General features: G+C 40.7%; 1 protein-coding gene across 1 annotated transcript in view; it reads left to right on the forward strand.

Annotated features, from left to right (window-relative positions):
* Positions 1 to 24,509, forward strand: part of F13A1 (coagulation factor XIII A chain) — a 156,511-nt gene that overhangs the window by 75,405 nt on the left and 56,597 nt on the right. The window contains exons 7-8 of the mRNA XM_014842688.3: positions 15,102 to 15,276; positions 17,810 to 17,948. Coding sequence (XP_014698174.3) covers positions 15,102 to 15,276; positions 17,810 to 17,948 — 314 coding nt within the window. The remainder of the gene's footprint in view (positions 1 to 15,101; positions 15,277 to 17,809; positions 17,949 to 24,509) is intronic.

Raw genomic sequence — 24,509 nt, forward strand, 5'->3', positions numbered from 1 at the left:
GAAAATTGCCAGGAAATGGGCCGGGAAAATTTTAGAAGGATGCTTTGTGCCCTGTGAAAACTTACTTTGCTCTCAGGGCATTAATAAAGCATTACATGGCTGGCCCTAAATTACTGTGAAGAACCCCAATCAGACCATCGAAACAGCTGTGCTATGCGATGTTGTGACAAGAACAGCGTGGTCCTGGGGACAGAGGAGACAGTGACAATAGCCTAGCATTGCTGCTGGGTGGTCACCTGTCCATGCCTGTTTCTGTCCTGCGACTGATTGCATCTGGCAGCAACTACAGGCAGAGAAGTTCTCCAGGAAGGCCCACGGCTGCAACAGCCGCTGTTACCACAGATTCCGCTTGCTCATTCACTGCAAAATTCCTAACTATCTTGCCTCCGTGCAGGGCCACTCCTTTGGGTTAAGACTTTATCAATAGAATCCCTGTGTTGAAATGCACACAGAACCAGTACATGAAATCCAGCAGACTCTCCAAGTGTCTTCTAGGTAAAAAAAGCAGAGGCTCTTGGAAGTGATGCTGCTCAAGGTCACATAGAAAATAAGTGGCTGAGCTGGAACTAGATATTCTCCTTGCCCTCAGATCACATTGCCTTAGAGAGCCACTACCAGCACATTATTACCAACAGCGCAATTACTACATCAAATCAAGTAGCTGTCTCCTAGAAAACAAGGCCTCAGGGGATGGAGTTCAGAACAGGTGAATTTTCAAATAGGGCAATGAGTGAAGAAAGGTATAAATCAGAGGATTCTAAACAGCCAGAGGCACTGGCTCCCTGGGGAAAGTGTTCCCAAAGAGGATTAGGTGCCAAACATCTTTTGATGGTGGTGTTGGTGGTTGTGGACGTGGTGGCAGTTGATGGCAGTGGTGATGATGATAATAGTGATGATGATGTTAGAGGTAATGATGGCCGCAGTGGTGGTGTTAGTGGTAGTGATGATAATAATGGTGATGGTGATGGTGGGGGTGATGGCTGCAGTGATGCTGATGGTCGTGAAACACTCAATATTAACTCATTCATTTAACAAGTATTTATTGAGACTCTGTCAGTCTAGACATTGGGGTACAATTATAAATAAAACATAGTTTCTGCTGTCACAGAGCTTAAAGTCTAATAGAGAAGGCAGACCAGCAAGTAGAAAATTTCAACACAGTATGACAAATTCTCTGATGAAATAAGCATAGGTTGTATGGGAAAGCAAATCCCTCAAGCTTTGCTCAGAGTTTCCCCAGGACTAAACACTGGCCTAACAAGTGTTGGAATATTGGATCAAGGGGTAGAAGGATGGCTGACAAGGGCCCATAGCAATAATAAACCATGCTACTCTTCAGGTAAACCCTCATTTCATGGTGGGAATTATACCCAAATAGCCAGCCACCAAAAGCGCTGCAGGAAAATGTAGTCAGGGGTAATTTACTCCTCTAGGGGCTTTGATTCAATTGTAATAAAAAAAAAAAAAGGGACACTTATTGGGAAATTTTGGAAGGAGGGAGAGGAGAAAAAAATGTCAATATAGTTACATATTTTTAAATTCCAGTCTTTCTACTGCTGCCAGCCTGGACTTTCCTGCTTCCTTGGAGGTGTATACACGTTTATTTTTAACCCTGGTCTTTGCTAATATCGAACCACTGATGCCATCATTAATCCCCATTAATACCCTGTTCTGACTGTGCCTTTTGGGAACTAACTCAAAATTGAACTTTTTTAAAGCAATCGATGTTCAATGTACTCTTTAGTGTTATGAAAAAATTTTTGAGCTCCAGCTAGTAAATCAAACTGACCACAACTGGAGGCAGGCCCTGGAATTTCCTGGGGCCCAACACAAGATGAATGACTGTAGACCTTAGAGACAAAATGGGCTTTAGGGCTTCTGATCCCCAAGCATATGTGATCTCACAGACAAACTGAAAATAAAGTTATTTTTCACACTGTCCACCTTTCTTCCCCTCCTCCTTGTCCCAGTATTTAGAAAGCTCTTTTTTCTTTCCATGTGTGAAAAAGGCAGTAATAACATCACTCCTTTGATATTCTGCCAACAAGCTCCACAGGAGGCTTACTACAAACCGTGCTTCACTTTCCTCCAGTTGTTTACTTGGGCGTCTTATGGGAATCTTCACATTCAGCAAATCTCTTCACACAACAAATCATTACGACTATTCAGATCACATTTAAAAATTCACTTGGGTTGGAAATTCGACCCCTCGGTCATCCCAAACGAACTTTAAAGTCAGAGATAAATACATGAACCGTATTCCCTGATTATACAGATCAACCATAGCACAGCTCCCTAACAGCTTTATTTTAAAAAATAAAATAAAATTTTAAAAATCATTTGCTGCCTGGTCCTTTAGTTTATAAGCAGCTAAAATCCCCCTTTCTTGGAGCGAACTCTCCTTGAGAAATATTTGGACCCAAGTGCTCAATGGCCATTGTCCCCAATCATTTCAGCCTTGAGCTTTTTTACATTTCCCCATATGGATCTTATTTTTGGAAAAATTTCATCCATCAGTAAAGGATGATTATATAATAATAATTTGTTTCCGCATTCGTGTGTCAAAGATCTATATAATTGCCAATCAGAACTTCTAATGGCGATAACCGCCATCAAATAATGAGTGAGAGAACGTGGAGTATGTTTCGGTGCTACCTTTGTAAAGATGAAAATCCGACTGATATCTGGTGTTGTGGAAGAGTGGCAATGATTCTACTAACTTTGCAGATGCCTAGCGGTTAAAATTTCCAGGCTGGTGACCCTTACCTGACGTAGGCTCCATGACAGATTTGAGTGCCCATCTGGAGTTTCTGCTTCTCCAACCTATCGGCTTTCTTATTTTAAATTGCTATTTTTCTCTCTCCATGATTCATGCCTAGGAATGCCAGAAATGACATTCCTAGCTTTGGGATAGTGAGAAAGCTAGAGGTCTCTGATGCTCTTTATAGACTTTCCATTGGTGACACATCTCAGTCAGCAGGAGTCCCGGTGGTGGCAACTTTGGAGAATCTACTGGTGAGGCTCAATGAAAGATGTTATTATAGTCCAACAGAGTAAAATAGTAAAATACCAATTCTAAAAAGATTTTTTAAAAATTCTTATTAAAGTTGGAGTCAAGGTATCCATAAGCATGGGAGGCGTTTCTACGGTTCAGGAATGACCAAGGGAACCAATGATGGATGAGAGGTACAGAATTGGGACAATCTCTAGTACATTTCAAACTAAACATGATACCATAAGGTCGCCTTATTCACCAGGGATTTTCATTTCTGTTTATTAAATAATTTTTGACAGTTGACAAATATATTGGAAGCCAGTGGGAAACTAGAATTTGCCTAACAGAAATTGCTTTCGGCAGCCTATTTTGAGAAATTGTACCCATTCCATAAATAAGCAATGTGCAAATGAAGAGATTGAGGTATCAGGAAGTTAAATGACTTATCCAAGGTCACTGGTAGAACTGGAAATGGATCTCAGGTTGCCTGACCCCACTGTTCCATAGACGATGCTGTATTCCCCTGGATTTGCCCTCTGCCTGTCCTCTCTCCATATCACACAAGCTCCTTGGGTGCAAATATAATGCCTTTTACAAGCCCTGTCTCATTCAATCCTCCTCTTTTAGGTGGGGCTAGAGGGTGCGGGGACAATGAACTGCTCAGGCTTCATTTTTTTCTCTTATGGGAAAAGCCAGCAATGTAATGAAGTTTCCATTTGTGGGCAAACAGCTTGGTTTCTCAATTATTAAGGTTACATATCTTATGCCCGTTCTCCTCATATTTTTGGAGAAAAACAGACATTTATTACAAGCCATCTCTCGAATGTGATAATCATAGCCAATCTAAATGTCTGCTTTCCCCGAATTGCTTCCTGGAATGAGGTTTCAATGCTGCATCTATTTTGTAATCACAGAGGCTATTTCTGAAACGTGGGGATGCTTTTGAGCACTCCCTCCAAGCTGCGCAGTCAGGCTGCTCTGCTCTCCTGGGGGCTCACATCCCCAGGATCACGGACAGAAATGCGGCAAAGCCAGCACACGCCTGTCGGATATGCCCTCCCAGCTTCATGCACTTCGGGTTCCCTTCTCGCCCTCTTTCCTACCCTTCTCTCCTCACTTGACATCCTTCTCCTTTCCTCTTCTTGCTGTGGTTTTTTTCCCCCTTATCTATCCATCCAGTCCTTTCATTCAAGTATTTTTGAAAGCAGCATGCAGAAGTGGTATAGCAATGAAAAAAGCAGACGCTTAAAGAACTTTAAATCCTCCGTATCTCTCTCGCGCGGTCCACACTTGGTTATTTCTCTCATGGTTGTCACTTAGTAAAATATGTTTTGGCCAAATAAAGAATCCTCAGTTACTAAGGGAGACAAGGTTAATAATCTCTAGTTGTAATGATTTTCATGAAAAATGAACCTAATCACCAACCCCTATTAGAGTTTGTGTCAAGTATATAAACAAAAGGACATTTGCATAACAGTGGTTCTATGCTTCACAATACAAATTAGGGTTAGTTCATGTTTTTTTTTAACTGAAGTAAAATTTACATACAGTGAAATGCATGGATATTAAATGCAAAATTCAATGAGTTTCAACTGGAGTAATCACCACCCCAACCAAAATATAGATGTTACCGGCAGCCCAGAAATTTCCTTTGTGATCCCTTCTAGTCAGCCCACACCCCCATAGGCGATGACTATTCCGATTTCTTGCAACAGATTAGATGTCACTGTTCTTAGATTTTACAAAACTGGATTCATACAGTACGTGCTATTTGGGGCTGGCTTCTTTTACTCAATCAGTTTTGCACGTCTTTAATTTGTTCCTCTTTACCGCTGAGCAGTACTCCATTGTCTTCTGCATCACAATTTGTCTATCCCTTCACCTGCTCATGGACATTTGAGATGTTTCCAGTTTGAGAACAAAGCCCCTGTGAACATTTCTGTCCATATCTGTTGTGTGCACATACGTTTTCATAGCTGGGGTAAGTAGCTAAAGGGGGCACATCTAAATCATAGGGTATGTATATGTTTAACTTTAAGGAAACCTGTCAGTTTTCTAAAATGATTGGACCATTTTACATTCCCGGAAGCAATACATAAGGGTACCAGTTTTACCAGAGCTTCACCTGTTCTTGGTGTTTTCAGCCCTCTTAATTTTAACGTAGATTCGAGCGGGTGTTTGGTGGCATCTCACTGGGGTTTTAATTTTCATTTCTCTGATGACCAATGATATTGAGCACCTTTTTATGCATTTATTGGACATTCATATATTTTTTTGTGCGGTATCTTTCAAGTCTTTGCCCATTTTCTTATTGCATTATTTGTCTTTTTATTATTGAGTTGTAGTTGCCCACTATATATTCTGAATACATGTTCTTTGTCAGATATGTATAGAAGATATTTTCCCCCAGAATATGGCTTGCTGTTACATTTTCTTAATGGCGTGTTTAAGGAACAATGGTTTTTAAATTTTATGAAATTCAATTTTTAAATTTTTTAAAAAATCCGACCTTAGGAAATATGTTATTTATTTCCACAAGGTCATGAAGATATTCTCCTGTATTTTTTTGAAGCTTTATAATTTTAGCTTTTATATTTAGGTCTGTGATCCCTCTTGAGTTATCTTTCTGTGTGGTGTGAGGTAGGGGTCAAGATTTGATGCAAAGACTTACATCTGTTGAAAAGACTGTCTTTTCCCTCATTGAATTGCTTTGGTGGCTTTGTTGAAAATCAGACGTCTGTAAGTGTGGATCTATTTCTGGACTCTATTCTGTTCCATTGGTCTATCTGTCTATCCTTATATACCATACCATCTCAATGCAGTGTTACAGTAAATCTTCAAATCAAATAGTCCTCCACTATATGGCTCCACTTACCGTTAGGACTGATCAGCAGCAGACTGCAGCTGGAGGCTTGTGGTTCACAAAACCTGGAAAGAATCTTATTTAAGAAATAATTCTTCTCCTCCCCTAATTTAACTCTCCACCTTTGAAGCTACTTCACCTTACCCAAAATTTATATCCCAAGGTCTTTGAGAAACTATTATAGACAGGATTGGGTTTAAAACTGTTCTATAAGAGTTAAGGAAACCCTAGCCTTTATGAGAACATAACTTTTAACAATGAAATTTAACAGAATATACTACGTTTATAACAGAGAAAAGTCCTTTCATCATAGCCTTATAAAATGTGCACACAGGAAGAAAAATACCTTTACATATTTAAAAAGAAGTAGAAACACATAGTAATTCTACAAAAGCTAAAAGTATGTGCTACAGGAAATTGGAGAATCAAGAAATGTCACATTTATTTGTTTTTCAGTATCTACTTAAAATCTGGTTAATCGCCCATGACCAAAATTGAAGAAAAGTCTAGTATTGGTCGTGCGTTAAGGCCCTCCCTGTCCTTTGAATCGTGCAGGAACCCAGGGCTTCTTCTGCCCCTGCGTTGGAGGGCTACCCAGTGTGACTCCAACACCAGGCCCTGAGGTCAGAGTAGCCACTGGGTGGGCACTGCCCTTCAGAAGCAAGCACAGGCCAGTCCTCCTGCAGCCATTGCATTTCAAGGGCCTTCCCCCCAAAAGCACTGCATTTCCTGAGTGGGTTTCCCACGGCTTCCCAGTTCCTGAGGTTCACCTCCTCAACGGCTGGCTCCCCTTCCAGCCCTCAAAGAGCCTTGCCTCTGTCCCTTCTCGTATTTGAACAAATCCAGTTTAATCATTCCCCAGGGACCTGAGTCTTGAGTTCAGAGAGGCAGCCCACCCCACTGGGCACAAAAGGAATTTTAATTATTCTCTCTGCTATGGTAAATATTTGGGGAAATTTTAAAAAACATAAGGAAGGAAATAATAATTATATATTTTCTCGCAGCAAGAATTGAACACAGTTAGCATCTTGACATATCCGCTTCCAGTCTTTTTTATGAAAACTCTCTTTTATTTTTTGGTAAAAAAAAAAAATGATAATGGTCTCTAAAAAGAATTTGGACAGTCCAGAAAAATTTAAAGATGAAACTTAAAACATCTTCCCTCAAAAAGTCACCCCAAATTTCACCACCAAGAAATAACCACTACTAATATTTGGTATATAGCATTCCAACTAGATATATCGATATTTAAATAGATATAGTGTTAAAATCATAAATAGTATTATACAATAGGGGCTAGTTTAATTAAAAAGTGTTATGCTTACTTTTTATAGCTTTATTGAGATGTACTTGACATACAATAAAATGCACATAATTAAAGTACACGATTTGACAATTGATGCACCCATGAAACCATCATCAAAATGAAAATAATGCATATATCCATCACTGTCCAGAAGTTTCCTCTGTAATTTCTCCCTTTGATGACTCCCTGCTTTGTCTGCCATCCCCAGGCAATCACTGCTCTGCTGTCTGTCATTACACATTGATTTATATTTTCTGGAATTTTATATAAATGGAATCATGCAGTATGTGCTCTTTCTTGTCTGATTTCATTCATGCTTCTCTCTCTCATTCTGAGGCTCATCCATGCTTTTGCTTGCATCAATAGTTCATTCCTTTTTATGGCTGATTAGGGTTCCATTGTATAGATGAACCGCAATTTGTTTACCCTTTTCCTTATTGATGGACATTTGGGTTGTTTCCAGTTTTTGCCTCTTACAAATAAAGCTAGAATTATTCATGTAAACGTCTGTGTATAGGCATGAGCTTTTTTTCTCTTAGAAAAGTACCTAGAAATAGGACAGCTGGGTCCTATGGTAGGTGTATGTTTAACTTTTAATAAACATGCCAAAGTAGTTGTACCGTTTTACATTCCCACCAGCAGTGTATAAGAGTCCCAGGTGTTCACATCTTCTCCAACACTTGATATGATCAGTCTTGCTAATTTTAGACTTTCTAATAGGTGTGTAGTGTTATCTTATTGTGGTTTTAATTTGCATTCACCTGTGACTAATGATGCTGAACGTCTTTTATCGTGCTTATTTGCCACCTATGTGTCTTCTTTCATGTAGTATCTGTTCAAATATTTTGCCCATGTTTTTAAATTTTGTTCATTTTCTTATTATTGAGTTTCAAGCATTCCGTACATGTTCAACTCCTTTATTACATGTGTGATTTACAAATATTTTTTCCCACTCTAGACTTATTTTTTCATTCTCTTAATGATGTCTTTCAAAGAGCAAAAGTTTGTAATTTGATGAAGCCCAATTTGTAAATATATTCTTTGTGGATCATTCTTTCGATATTATATCTAAGGAATCTTTGCCTAACTAAAGGGTGCAAAAATTTTTTCCTATGTTTTCTTCTAGAAGTTTTATAGTTTTAAGTTTTAAATTTAGGTCTATGAACCATTTTGAGATAATTTTTGTACATGATGTGAGGTGAGAATCAAGGTTCATTTTTGCATATGAATATCCAATTATTCCAGCACCATTTGTTGAAAAAGTTATCATTTGTCCATGGAATTGCCTTTGCAACTTGTCAAAAATTAGTTAACTATATTTCTAGGTTCTATTTCTTATGTTCTCTGATGTGTTCCATTGGTTTGCTTATTTGTATTTGTGCCAAATGGTGCCATGCTATTTAGTTTAAAAGTATTACATTTAATTGTACTCAAATTCTGTTTAATTTAATTTTATTAAATTTTACTTTCATAGAATAAAAACCTGAATTGCATCAGAAGAAATTATTAAACTTCAAATAAATGTTTCTTCACTACAAGAGATGTTATTTCCTAACAGATCCCTCTAAGGGTATTAAAAACTTACGAAAACCACTAAAAGAATGAAGAAATTATATATTTTTAAAGTATGTTTTAATTTTAGATGGTGTCAATTAGCTAAGAGAGATCAACACATTAAAACATTAGCACTTTCATTTTTCCTCCCTCTTTCCTCCCTCATGTCTAATATTTTTCTTAGGATTACTATTGTTTTTATATTATCAAGTTTTAAAATTCATATTCCTTCTGTTACTGTAATTCCCAAAGATTTTTAAATTTATCTGGATTTTTCTCACCACTAAGTCTTTTACCACGGAGTCTCTGTTCCTGGGTTCTTTCTTTGATTCAGCCCTTAATTATCTTGATATCATTTTTCAAGTAGTTTGGTTATGATGGGTACTATGTTCCTTGAGATCCTTCATGTTTGCAAATGTGTCCTGGTTGCCTTTGTTCTTGCAGAACATCTTAGCTGTGCATAAGGTTCTTGGGTTAACTTTTCTTTCCTTCAGGGCGATGTAAATATTAATTGACTGTATTTTGCCATTGAATGGTGCTGTGGAGAAGTCTGAAGGCAGCCTAATTTCCTCTCTGGTTGCTAATTTGCAATTTTCTGTCTGTATGATTGAATAAGTTTTTCTTTATCCTGAAGTTCAAATAGCTTAATTAAAGTTCCTAGGCAATGAGCATTCTGCACCAAATTACCCTGGAACACAGATTGCTCTTTCAATGTACAGATTCAATTTTCCTCAACCAGGTAAAATTTTCTTATATTATGTCATGAATATATCTTCTGTTTCATTTGTTGGTTTCCCTATTTTAGGAATACTAATTATCCGTATGTTGTGTCATCTTTGTCTTCCATAACCATTAGCTTATCTCTGAATAACTTTATCTTTTTCATTAGTATTTTCTTTATCTTAAGCTTTTCTTCTATATCATAAATTTTACTTTTAGCAGTATCTATTCTGTTTCTTACAATTTATGATTTATTTTTAGTTCCATGTTGATGTGATTTGGGCCTAAATTTCTTCCTTTAGGTCTGTGATCTCCTAAGAGATTGTGAGGAAATTCTTTATGTCCCTTAATTTTGTTTTCTTCTATGTATTATTGTTTTTCATATTCTCTCTCTCCTTCTCTCTTTCTCTCTTCTCACTTCTTCTTTTCTTTTTTACGCATGTTTATACTTGCATACCTCTTCTCTAAGTGTTCCATTTGCTCTAATATAGTATGGATGAAATCTTGACTCTTCCCAATCTAAGACTAGTTCGATTTCTCCTCTGAACTACGGTTTGAGGCCAGTGTATTTCATTTTCAAGTACTCTGAGAAAGACTGAAGCACGGAAAAGAGTTTAGCTGAAGAGATGGCAATCTCTGTTAGGATACTTGGGGTCTGCTCTTTCTTTTAAGATTCTGTGAAATTTCTCATTCCGGGATCCACTCCACCTAATTGGAGGTACATCTCGCTCTCACAGGGGGATAATTCTCAGGCTTTGTATCATTTCCCCATTGGAGTCCCAGAATCTCTACCTTTTTGAGGTGCAGACCCTTTTTCACCCATTTTTCCACAGCAGTTGTTTCTACTATTCTGGTCAGAACAAGAAAAAGATCAGCATTTTAATTCAGTTGGTTTCTTTCCAGATTTTGAAATGTTTAAACAGGAAATCTCAGGATTTATTGACTTGACAGTAGTGCTTCTGAAGAACTCGTGGTTAGAGTTAGGAGCTGAGCCATGTTGCCCCTCTATTCCACTCTAGTCCTCATCTTTTCTTGTTACCAGGTTTTAAAGTGTACTGAATTATGTTGTGCCACCGACATTGCTGATAGTGACTTTTGTGGTGCTGGTTTTTCCTTTTTCCAATATTGTAGGTACAAGAAGAGGACAATTTAGTGCAACTTTAAAGAAGTTGAATAACACTCCCTGTCCAAAGTCTTGGGCTCATATTATCTCTTTGACCACCAGTGATGCAAGAACAAGACATTTCATCCTGTCACTGGTCGGACTCTGAGTTCATGGGAAGGTGTTAAAACAGTCAATTGTGGCATGAAAAAGGACGAGCATGCCCTTGAAGCGTCCTCCAAACATATCTTGTTGCCTAGGGAGGGTGACATTACTCTAACTCTTTTCATCTGTCACTAAAGGCTTATCTCTTTCAGTATCTGAGCTCCCCAAAAATCAATGTTCTAATTAGAAAACAGTAGCTAATCTGGCCAAATGCTAATAAATGAGAATTGTGATCTATCTAGCAACAGGAGAACAGCTCAGCACTAACAATTAAAAGGTCTGTAGAGGAGAGAGCTTTTTTTCTTACTCTTCCCCTTAGCTGATTGGGTTCAGCCCTATGCTATAAATAGGCCTTCTAATTAACAGCTATCTGTTTGAAAATCAGTCACCAGAACCATGGTTTAGGAACTTCACCTCTGGGATTCATAGGCCCTATTCTATTTCTCAATAATAAGGATAAGGAAATGGTAATGTGAGTTAAAGCTGAATCTACTTATCCACAAAGACCCTGTCATAGCCCACCAAGGCACTCTGCAGGCTTCATTATAATAGATGCAGATTTTTAAATAATCAATTCAACCGCAAGGAAAAATATTGATTATGAATAGAGCCAAAATTGTTGGCTAATCCTTGCTGCATCCCAGTCATTTCATGGAGTTACAGGATAAAGTCAAAGTTTACATCAAAGGCATGAGTTTGCAATTAGCTGAACAAGGTCCTTCAGAAATCACCAAAGAATTACTTTTTTTTTCTACATTAAACAAATTAACTGGGTAGTTACCTTCACTTTAACCTGACTGGACAGAGTCAAAGGGGAAAAAATAGTCTGTCTGAATCAAACTGAATGGTTATCTTCTAGAGAAAACTCTCCAGAAGGACCCTCTTTGGAAAATGCCGCTCAGGGTTGGAGTAAATCTCATATTTCAGTGGAGAGTTAGTCATTGACAGTAGAAGATACTTGCAAATCTTAAGTGTTTTCTTTTGGTATTTTCTATTTCATCCAATATTGCCTACTTACGTGATACTCGTGCAGATCTCCTAGCAGGCCCCTGATCCATGTTGTTTCATGACACCAAGCATTTATTCAAACTGTTTCCACTACGTAGATTGCCTTCCCTGGCCCTCAGGCCCTCAAGACCTAGCTTTCATGTCATTTCCTCTATTCAGCCCACCATTACCACCACCCCCACCCTCCAGCCTGATAAAACTGATTACTCCCTCCTTTGGGCCCCCACCCTATCTGTACATCTTTCTGTCTTAATACCAATAACCTTTGCTTCCACTTGATTGGTTTCTTGTTAATCTCTCCCCGGGGAGAAGGTCTTACTTTTGTTCAAGTGCACAATGCCTGTATTCTTGTTGAATATAATAGTGATCATTCAACAACTGTTGAGCATCTGCTCTTTGCTAATACTTGCTAAAAGTCCAAAAGTCACAGATTTTTATTTCTGTTCTCAGTGAATTCATGATCCAGTGGGGAAAATAGATTCCTATACAACTAAACTCAGCAAGCTGAGACTAAGCTGTTATTTGATATGGCAGTAAGCACACAAAAAGTCACCGTATTTTAATATCTCTTCTATGGTTTTTATAATCCAAACACACCTGCTTCAATCATATGTTTCGCATGGCTTACTATTGTCTTCTCAGCATAGTCTAAATCTATGCTTCTCAAACTCATGTGCACACAGAGCACCTTGGGATTTTGTTAAAATGCAGACTCTGATTCTGTAAGTCTGAGGAGGAGTCTGAGATTCTGCATTTCTTACAAGCTTTTAGGGGGTGCCATTGACTTTAGTCCATAGACCACAGTTTGAGGAGCACGGCTGTAAACCATTGTCATGTTAACTTATAAACATTGTTGAAGTGGCACCAGTTTTTGGAAAAACTCCCACTGCTCCCCACCTAGACATTCTTCTGACTATAATTAAATATGTGAAAATTACAGCAAGAGAGGTAAGACTCAGCGATGCCTCCCCCAAAACTAACAGGATGCCTTGAAACTGCTACTTCCCAGGCTTTGTTTTACTGTCAAAGAACAAAAGGTCTTTGTTCCTGCACTTCGGGTCTGCTGCTACCGGATGACTGTGGTCTGAATGCATAGCAAGCTTTTCCCAAATGGTCAAGATTGTCATTTCTTTGCTTAAGTCTCCTCTCATATTTAAACTATAATGCCCTAGGCTCTTTATGAAATGGAAATATCTTTTGACAAAACTATAAAACCTTAATGACCTTAAACAATCATAAAGAAAATATTTCTTTAATGCAACTTTTTTTTTTTTTTAACAAACTCAGTAAACTACCCCTAGGGATCTAATTCCTTATTAACTCCTAATGGTTCCTATGACAGCATCTGTTTACTTTTTCATTTCATTAGAGTCTGCCACTCAAAGTCAAAACCAGTAGACCATAAGACTTTGGGCTCCCACCCTATACATCTTTTGTTACTTGTCATTTTTGAATTCTCCTTCCACCAAGACAAGATGCTTTCTTGAGCTGTCTTCTTTCCTAGGTCTTCTCTCTTCCCCACATCGTTCTCCAGCACTATTCCAACCAGACCAAGTGCCCTACGTGTATCTTCTCCTAAGCATGTGAGAAGACAACTCTGCCTCTCTGCTATTCAATGCCACCTTGGTACAACAGTATACTATCTAAGAGACAGTCTTGATATATAGTTTGCAAATATCTTCTCCCAGTTGTTAGGTTGTCTTTTCATTTGTTGATAGTTTCTTTTCCTGTGTAGAAGCTTTTTAGTTTGATGTAGTCCCCTTTGTTTATTCTTTCTATTGTTTCTCTTCCTGGGTCAGACATGGTATTTGAAAAAATGCTGCTAAGACTGATGTCACAGAGTGTACTACCTATATTTTCTTCTAGAAGTTTAATGGCTTCAGATCTTACATTCAAGTCTTTAATCCATTTTGAGTTGATTTTTGTGCATAGTGTAAGATAATGGTCTATTTTCATTCTTTGGCCTGTGGCTGTTCAGTTCTCCCAACACCATTTATTGAAGAGACTTTCCTTTCTGCATTGTACCGTCTTTGCTCCCTTGTCAAAAATTAGTTGTCCAAATATGTGTGGATTTATTTCTGGAATCTCAATTCTGTTTCATTGATCTGTGTGTCTGTTTTTGTGCCAGTACCATGCTGTTTTGGTTACTATGGCTTTGTAGTATATTTTGAAATCAGGGAGTCCAATACCTTTGGCTTTCCTCTTTTTTCTCAGGATTCCTTTGGCTATTCAGGGTCTTTTGTTGTTCCATATAAATGTTACCCCAAATACACAAACAACACCTACATCTCAATAACAAAAAAAACCCAACAACCCAGTTTAAAAATGGGCAAAAGATCTGAAGAGATATTTCTCCAAAGAAGATATACAGATGGCTAACAGGCATATGAAAGGATGTTCAACATCATTAACTATCAGGAAAATGCAAATCAAAACTACAATGAGATATCACCTCACTTCCCTCAGAATGGCTATAATTAACAAGACAGGAAACAATAAATGTTGGAGAGGGTGTGGAGACAAGGGAACCCTTGTACACTGCTGGTGGGAGTGCAAATTGGTGCAGCCACTATGCAAAACAGTCTGGAGATTCCCCAGAAAATTAAGAATAGATATACCATATGACCCAGCTATCCCACTGCTGGGTATTTATCCAAAGAAATTGAAAACACAAATGCATAAAGATACATGCACCCCTATGTTCATCGCAGCATTATTCACAATAGCCAAGGCTTGGAAGCAACCTAGGTGCTGATCAAGGGACGAATGGATAAAGAAGATGTGGTATATTTTCACAATGGAATACTACTCAGCCATAAGAAATGATGAAATCTGGCCATTTGTGGCAACATGGATGGACCTTGAAGATATTATGCTAATTGAAATAAATCTGAGGGAGAAAGTCAAATACCATATGATCTCACTTATAAGTAGAAGATAAAAACAATGACAAACAACACATAGCAACAGAGATTGGGTTGGTGGTTACCATAGGGGAAGGGGGGAGGAGGATGGGCAAAAGAGGTGATGAGGCATATGTGTGTGATGATGGATTGTAATTAGTCTTTGTGTGGCGAACATGATGTAATCTACACAGAATCTTACATATATTACAATGTGCACCTACCTGAAGTTTATATAATGTTATAAACCACTGTTACCGCAATGAAAAAAAGAGAAAGAGAGACAGTCTCTTTTCCCCTTGCACACTTAGTTATGGCATCACTTTCCCTGACAATATAACAGAGAATTGAACAGTAGTGGAACTGTTTTCATCCTGCAGGTCATAGGGAAGACACTTGGAGCCTTAGCTTGCCCAATGTCAGAGTGTGGAGAGGACTCTTCCAAATGATCTTTCTTCTTTCTCACCACTTGTGATCTCATTTAGGTTAATGCCAGAGATGACGAAGGTGTCCTTGTTGGATCCTGGGACAATGTCTATGCCTATGGCGTTCCCCCGTCAGCCTGGACCGGAAGCGTTGACATTCTGTTGGAATACCATAGTTCTGAAAATCCTGTCCGGTATGGTCAGTGCTGGGTTTTTGCTGGTGTCTTTAACACATGTAAGTGTCCAATTGAGTAATATTTTTTTAATGTAAAGGAAATTTCACTTCAAGACATTTTATCTATAACCTAGCAAAGAGACTTAGAACCCTGTTGGCTCCATAGAATTTATGGGTGGTTATTCTGGGATGTAGTGAATGCACAATTTAATTGTACTAGGCCAAATATGCTCATAGTTTCTCTTTGACTGCAGAATCTTTATAGAAAGAATGATGGACTATTTCCTACGTAATCCATCATTCAATACCCAGAGATATGGAGGGTCCCAGGGAGCAAGTAAGGATATAGGGGAAAGGATGTGCCATTTTCTTTTCAGTAACCCCCCACACTTGCAAAATTTAAAATAATAAATAATAAGAAAAGATATATACTGCTTCTTTGTTATTAAGAGTTTTATAAATATGCTTATTTGCCTATTGTTTATCACTGAGAAGTTTTGTAAATGCGTCCGCTTAATTTTTACCCTAGCTATGGAAGGGATTGTGGCAGGCCATCTCATCTCCACTTTTACATGTGAGTCTCAACGCCCCCGAGCATTTAGAGATCAGAACTTCATGAACCATCTTTACACTCCAGTTTCCTTTCTGGTTTTTAATCCACCCAACATCCAATCCATAGAGGAAAACATATGGGAACAAAATATTCTCTTCAGCTTCATGCATCATTTTTCAAAATGGCATTTGCCTGTCTAGGCCCAAACAAAGTTGTTGTTAATCCAGTGAATATTTTTAAAAATACATTTACCTGAGTATGTCTTCGTCATTGGTAACGATTTTCACTTCCACGTGCCGTTTCTGCAGCCTTGGAGAAAACTTTAAGCTCAAGTGGAGTGTCCTTTCTGCAGGCTTGTTAACAAAGAATGTTTTACCTAGTGAGCACTTTTTATAAATCAAAAAAATCAAGGAGGAGCAAGAGGCTGGAAGCCAGGATGAGGCCGTTTTTTCATAAATGATTATGAAGCCTCAGTTTTAGCTCAAAGCTGCAACAGTCTAAGAATTAGTCAGTGATCCAAGTGGGAAGAAACCATGAGTTTTGTATTTGTGTTTTGCTTCTCCATGGCTTCAAACTAAATAAGACGATTTTCTTAGCTATTTGAGTAAACCCCGAGGGCCAAAGGAATCTGTCTCTCCTGGGAGCAATAAGGCCAATGGGTCAGACCCTAGAAGTGCTGACCTCTGAAGTTCTAGGTAGAAGCCTGAGCTTCATGATGGAGTGGTTGGAGGTAGTCCCCTCCCTCGTGGTTCCCAAACCAAGGCCATGTAGAGGGTGCCCAGCAGAGGCAGCAGCTCTGAAACGACTCCAGGAAAACATAAAGGACCTTCTGCCTCCCCAGACCCTCCTACTGCCTACAATTTCACTATCCCAGTCTAATTCCTGTGGGCTTAAAACCAGATAAAATAGTGAACACCTTCCATCCTTTTATGTCATTTGTATAAAAAGGTCATCAGATCCATTTCTGAAAACAGGCTTTGATGGTAAGCTCAGAAAAGGCATAAGTACAACGTGTGAAAGTCACAGTGAGAACAGGGAAGTTGGAGGGGAGGGGGTACTGGTGCACTAGTGTCCGCTTTCACCTGTCTTAAAATCATGAGTTCAGCAGACTCTGGAACCAGTCTCAATCTATGATAATGTGAATTAGTTTTAAGTCGGAAATAGAACTAGAGTGTCAGATGTTTTATTGGTAAAACTATGGCATGAATAGGGGCGGTAAATCAATAAAGAAAGTTGGAAGTGGAAGGCAGGTGGTGGTTGCCATCATTGGTGTTGAGAGTGTTAAGATTAAGTCATTTCATGAGGGCACTTGCATCTCTACCAGACTCAAGTTTGGACTTCCAAGGTTGTTCTATTGAAGGAGGTGGATAGACTTTGGTTAAAAATGCTAAACTATTCTGAGAAAAAATAAGACAAGCCAGGTCATTAATCTTAAAATTGTCAGCTGAATTATTTTCAATGAGTCCTGATGTCTGGCGTCCTGGGAGCCAGGGAGGGCATTTGGATTAAGTTTAATCAATAGGTACATATGGCAAGAGATGCATCCAGGTAATTAATTATCTAACAATTAAAATAAATCTGTGGTGTCACCCTCCGCCAAGTGTCACAAGAGCAAATTCCAGCCAGAAGAGCAAACCCCACTGAGGACCCACTTTGTAAATTCCTAACTTCCTATTAGCTGCGATTTCTAAATTTTATTTTCAGGAACGTAGTCTCATTGGCTGGGCTAAAATAATACTACTTGGATAGTCGTATGGTTTGCAACTGAACTGTTGGAATCCTGTTATTGGGATTCTATTCCACTTGGCTTCATATGGCCCCGGCTGCGGTTTGGAATGATTGCACAGCAAGGTTTCTCTCTGCAGCCCCGATGCTAGACAGCAGCACCCCTTCATCAGTATGGAACATTTGAGGACAACACGTGCAAAGGGTTTCTCACATTGGTAAAGAAGAAAGTCCCTTATGAGAAGCGATTGTTCACTATGTATGCATTCAATTTTGGTGATGTGTTTTGTTGTGGTCTGTCCTTCTTTCCTACAGTTTTGCGCTGCCTTGGGATACCAGCAAGGGTTGTTACCAATTATTTCTCAGCCCATGATAATAATGCCAATTTGCAAACAGACATCTTCCTGGAAGAAGATGGGAACGTGAACTCCAAACTCACCAAGGATTCGATTTGGTGAGTTTGATTTTCAAGGGCATTTGCTGATAACAAATTAAAGTGACATCACGTATTAACTACAAGGCAGACTCAGTCTAATGTTTCTTTCGCTCCTATTTTGAGGACTGTTCAATACCACAGGCAGAAATATTTGATGGTCAGAGATTGTTTTTAGCTAATGAATGAGAAATGTTACTGAACAGGCAGTTTACGTTCCTAGTAATAAAGCTTGATCATCCCATTATGACAGCAACCACCAAAAAAGGCCATAGTTTTAGCACCTAGAGCCCACATTAGTTCCTCTCTGCCTTAGTACATGAACAGTACAGTGAATGGCAGAGGTATGGGAGCCATGCATTCTCTACGTCAACAACACTCCAGGAGTAGTATAGCTAACGTTTATTGAGCACTCACTATGTACCAGTCTCTCTGTGTGTGTGATCTGGTCTAATTCTTCTAACAGTTTTATCCGGTGGGGGCTTATTAACATCTCCATTTACCGATGAGGAAACTGAGGCCCAGAGAGGTTAAAGTAATTTGCTCAAGCTCACACATCTGGTAAGCTGAGAGTAAAACCCAAGTGCATCTGACCCTACCCACAGCCTCTTTGCCTGTGCAATGCAGGATCGCTCTGTGAATGTAAAGGTGTGGTTCTCTTTGCCTCGTCTTTCATTCAGAGATAGACACAAGAGGAAAGTTGAAATTGTGACCAAATACCAACCACATGGTTCTTTCACTGCCCTGAGCAGCTGTGTCACAAGCTGGCTACAGGGAGTTTAAGATCCCAAAGAAATTTCCTTTTTCCGTGGGACCCCCTCAGTCCAAAGCAATACTAAAAAAATGAGGGAAAAATCCTGAGAGTCCAAATTTAAAGAATATTTACAAAGGTCTGTACAGGAGAAAATTGCCAGGCATCGAATTAGGTGGAACTTTCAAGCCAAAAATGTGTCCCCTACGTTTGTTCTTTATAAGTAATAAAGCTAACACATTGTCAGTTGTAAAAGCATCTGAATGGGGTGGTAGGAAGTTACAAGCTCATTTTCAGAAAAACTAAAAGTTAGAAGTGCCCTAACTCCCTCGTGTTACAGGAATGGATCACAGTCGTAGGAGCAGTATTAACTTGCCAGTACCTGCAAGCACGCATCTGAGAATGTCAAGAGAAGGAAATCGCTGAACCGGTAGCAAAGTGCTGCTGTGAATAAAAATTAGCGCAGTGCATTTGAGGGGAAGGAGCTGAGCAATGGCAAGCTGGAGAGCACTGGCAGGACAAAACCTCACCTCTGTAGATTGAACAGCAACTTACAGCACCCTTGAGCCCTTGAAATTACGGTACAGCAGCCCTGCACGTGTATGGAATGACAAAACAGACCAAAATAGCTGCCCCAAAAGCCCGTTTTGACAGTCGAAAATGGCAAAATGAGAATTATTTGGGATTCTGCATTGAGTACCTCACTCTCACGCGTGCGTGCTAACACACACACACACGCACTTTCTCTCTCTCTCTCAATGCCTTTGTAGCCAACTGCAGTTCAACATTATTTCTCCCTATTCCTTGACCCAAATGCCTCCCACCACAGATCCACACAGGGTACCCCACAAATAGCCCCGGGAGGCCCTGAACAAAATTGATCCCAAATTGTGAAGATGATAGATCTTGCTCTTGGTAACGCTTTCCTCTTTCAGCTTCCTGCTCCAAATTCCTTTCCCTGTCCCCCTTTGCTCTTTCACTGCCTTCCCCAAATATCCCATCACCCTGGGACTCGGTTCCCTGGTCCAGGACCCTCAGCCATCCTCCACAGCCAGACCACTGCCCTGGCTTCCTCCTTCCTTCCCTTGCTTGCTGCGTAGTAGGTTTTCAATACACAATGACCGAGACCGTCGACCGTCTGACTAACTGAATGGCTGGTGTTAATCCAGCTCGTCGCCAGACCATGGAGCACAGGGATTAAAGGGTGCTCTGCTACTGACCAGCTGTGTGACCTTGGGCAAGGCACAACCCCTCTGTGCCTCTCTTCTCTAAAGCAGAGATGACAAAGTTTCCTTCTTCACTCAGCACAAGCCAAACATAACAGGTGCCTAATGAATGTTAGCTGTCCTTCTTGCCTTTATTATTAATCACACAGCTGGAATTTCTCAGAGGCATATGTTGGTTGCCATCAACCTAAATGTATTGAAGCGGTCAGTAAAAGAGGGGTGCCCCGTGTCCTAACCTGATTGTGCTATTTCTGTCACAGGACATTTTTAAAACAAAAGCAGAAACTTGTGCCTCTCCAGGGCAAATACTAGTGGACCCTAGAAACTATAGATGTTCCAGAAAACCAAAAGTATTTCTAAAACCCTCCTTGAATGAGGAGGCTGACGGGGACTGTCCCTGGACACATCAACCAGTATGTGGTCACCACAGCCACATCCCTCACGCCAAGCTCTGGCTTGGACAGTTACTTGCTGTGTGACCTTGAGAAAATGGCTTCACCTCTCTGAGCTTCAGTTTTGTCATCAGTAGAATGATAGCAGTCCTAATTAGTAGTTCCCAGAGAATTAAATGAGGTAATCCAGGTAGAGTACTCACCGTAGTGCTAGGCCCAGAGAGAGTGCCCAGTCAGTGCCTGCCAATTAGATTAGTAATGGCCACTGGTAAGAAGCAGGGGCCGCCTGAGCTGTAGGGTTGGTGAGCTAGGGAGGGGGTGGGAGGCCAAAGGCCTACAGAGGCTGAGGGGAGGGGAGGGAGCACCTGGTGGGCATCAGCTGACCACTGAGAGGCCAGTGCAGCGTGGCTGGTAACACGTGGTCTAACGAGTTTCCTAGCAGGGGTCTCAGACTCCCTTTCCTGCACAGGCTCCAGGCAGACAAACTCTCCCCAATTCCTTCTGGGTCTGTACAAGCCTCTGCCTTCCTGGACCTGCCCCTCCTCCTCTCTTTCTAAAGGAAACCATGAGAATGATTGCCTGGTTTCTCGCCCTTGTGCCTGCCCCATCTCTTCAACACTGAGGTCCTGGTGCTACACAGTTGGCGGTGAATTAATTTGTCGGTTGGGTCTCAATGACCCAGGGTCTCTATGACTCAGCCAGTTCCCCCATGCCCAAAGCAGAAATCAGGCAGTACGGAGGGTCCAGAGCGAGAGCATGGGAAAGCACGTGAGGATGTGTGATGCTTAGTACACTGCAAAGCCAGGGGAGGTGAAGTGTGGATTTCACCCCTTGCTCTGACTCTTCTCCTGCTATCACTACACACCGTCCGGGTCTGACAGCCTCCTGGTTTGCCACCTGAGGTCCCTGCGTGGTGAATTTCCCCTCCGAGAGTGCCTCTCCCCACGGGGGCAGCAATTTTGTGCAGAGTGGACACACTGTGGATGCCAACAGTGAGCTTCTTAGTGATTAAGGAGAGGGAGGGGCCAAGGAACCTTGAGGGCACAGCTGGGCAGAGTAATTGGACCTCAGGGCAGCAAATGAAATTCCAGGTGGGCCAGTGCAAGGTAACATATCCTGGAAGGTGCAATTTAAGCCGCCTGTGCCCAGTGTGCTGATGGGTTTTGAATTATGTGTAACCTCTGGGGGAAGGCATCGATGAATCGCCGAGGACAGTTTAATGAAGATTTTGCTCAAGGTTTAGCTGCAGTCCAGACAGTGACTAGGGACCCGAGGGCTCGCTGAGGAGGGAGAGTGAGGGCTCACTCCGATGGGCAAGGGGTAGAGTGGCGGTTTGGGCTCACCTTGAAAGAGCTCAGTTTGGTCACCTTACTATACAACAATCACAGTGGCAATAGAAACAGTTTTGAAAGAAGGAAATGGTGGCACTTACTATGGTCATGGAAGGTAATTCAGTGAAAGGCTTCTCTCCTCCTAAATGGAAGCACTAACCTGAGTCCTCCTGCTAGAGAGGACGTAGTCAGATTTGATGAATCCCAATGAAAGAACTGTGCCCACCTCTTGACTTGCTCCCACCAGAATGCAACCCCCAAGGGAGGAGCAATGTCAGATCTATTTTATTTTTGTTTTGCCAGCATGTGACAGGGTGTAGGGCGTAGAGCAAGGACTTAATAAGTGGAATTGGTTGGAAAAGTTTAAATATGTTCTTTTAACTGACTAAGCATCATTTAATTCATTCAACAAACACTATCATGCACTAGTATGTCTGAATACCAGATGCTAAGGATTCGGAGAGAAATTAATTAGGGTCATTGCCCTCGAGGAGCTCCGTTCAGTGTTCTATATAACCACACATAGAACATTCTACGAAAAACATAAGATGGGCTGTAACATGAGCCAGGAGTCATGGAGACGAGGGGAAGGGACTTTCATCCTAAGCGCAGGGGAGCAAGGAGAAGGGCTGTTCACATAGGAAGTGGTCACGGGCTCAAAGTCACTATCCCTCTGCAATCTTCTGCCTGTGCTATTCAGACATAATGCCCAAGAAATGACGTTGGCTCACAGATGAAACCCAGCGGCATGTCTGTAAAAGTCTAAGGGGCTGAGGTGAGACAGCCAGAGACCAATCTGCTTCAAGGACCAGGCAGGAAGGCATGGAATTTCATGCAGAGGTGTCCTGTATTATTATGACTACAGCTGTTGAATGTTAGAACTCACTCTAACTCTCATGAGCCAGCCCCTTGCCACTTCTTCCTGTACGACATCAAGAACACCTGGCTCTTTGCCTGCCTTCCTGAAGGGGCTAAGGCCCCTAGACTGTGCATTCACAAGGAACAGGTGGAGTTAATGCTGAATGGGGATGGGGTGGGCCGCTGTTACCCATCTATCGCCGCCTCTCCCATTTCTCTACCCTCTAGGCGCTGTCCAATCCAAGGTCCTGCCCCTAGATTTCTTAGTTTTAGAGGGTCCAGTTTCCTTTAAGACAAACCCAGCTCTCACTCTCTTAGTTTCAGATGGTCCAACAGTCTACAGTATCCCAGATTCCCTCTTGGAGTCAACAGCTTCCTGGACCCTGTAACTCCTTTCTGCCTGGCTTCTAAGCCCACCCCCGTATCCCTTTCCATCCTGCTCACACTCCCAGAGGAAGTCGTTCATCTCAGACAGTGGAGTCCCAAGTGAGGTGCTGTTCCTGCCCTGGGGATGGCAGGGAGGGGGGCTGAGCACATGTGCGGACACCAAGACCTATAAGCTGAGCCAGCTGCTTCTCAAAGTCCAGCTGATTGGCCAATTGACAGATGTAGAAAACAGCCTAACTCAGAGTTTTAAGCATCTTATCTTAAAGATAATTGTAAAAACAGTGAGCGCTAAAACAATTAGCAAGAGTCTTTACTTGCTTTATTGCCTTCTCATTTGAAATTAAGTAGGTTTGATTAAACTGGCTTTTTCAATTTAACTGTTTAAAAGACTTGTGAACTAACAAGTTTTTATTTATCAGTCTCAGCTCAAAGTTGTGACAATCTAAGAATTAGTCAGTGATCCAAGTGGAAAGAAATTACAGTTTTATTTTGTTTTTCCTCAGGGCATCATGGAAAAACACCAAATTGAATCAAACTATTCTTGTAATTTTTTCCCTCCCTCTCTCTCTCCGTGGTGCAAGGCAATACGATTAGCTCTGCCACTAATTAGCTGGGTGACTTTGGGCAAGTTGCTTAATTTTTCTGAGCCTTAATTTTCTCATACGTAAATGTATGAATTTGGCCTTAGTGAGGTGTAGGATCCTTTCCAGCTCCAAAATTATTTGTTTTAAATGAATTTCACTGCTCTCCCAGCCAGGAGTTTGCTCCCATATTCAGCAGGTTCTGCCACTTGCTGTGTGTGAAAACCTCCTCACCTGCACAGGGCCAGGCTCTGATCTGCTCACTCACATACAGGAGCCGCTTTGCAAATTGGCCTCACAGCAGCTCCCCAGGAAGAAAAGGAACAGAAATCAAACACACTACAGAAATGTCTGTAGTTTTTTGGCTGCAGTCGTTCAGTGAGTCCGGTTCTTTAAAAAAAATAAAATTCCAACTGCCTTCAGTGCTTTTTGGAAAGAGCACAGTTGTTATTGTTTTGTTTTGTTGTTTCACTCTAAATGCAAAAAACTCTGTGCTACAATGGGTAGTATTGAATCTATGAACAAAGCTCTTTCAAAGCAAGTTTTAGAGCAAAAATTAAGCAGCTTTCACACTGGGAGCCAGCCCTGGGGGTGACAGAGCCACCATGCTAATTCTTGTCACAGCCTCTGCACTTGGCATGGTGGTTTGCACAGTATAGGTGCATCTTTGAAATCTAGACTGACCCACCTTGTACGTTGTTCTGGATGCTCAATGTGTTCCAAATAGTTGGACTTTCATATGGTTATATTATTCTAAGTTTTAATCACTGCATGTGAAAAAAAGAATTATCCAAAAGTAAATTCCAAATTAAAAAGTAGAAGACAATTTCTGAATACAGATCAAATTGCTTAAGGATGCTTAAGGGTTTGTAAAATTGTGATGCATCCAAGTTGCCAAACTGAACAGCTACCAAAGCTATTTATTTTCAAATAGATGATCTTGTTACCAAATTACTGTCTGCAAAATTGTTTCTGAGAAAATCACCTGGAGTTAGACCATGAGAGCTGTCTTTAGAGAAGTAAGAATATATACCATGAATCCACAGCCAAGTCTGG

This window comes from Equus asinus, chromosome 8 (genome assembly GCF_041296235.1).
Source record: "Equus asinus isolate D_3611 breed Donkey chromosome 8, EquAss-T2T_v2, whole genome shotgun sequence".
NCBI lineage: Eukaryota > Metazoa > Chordata > Mammalia > Perissodactyla > Equidae > Equus > Equus asinus.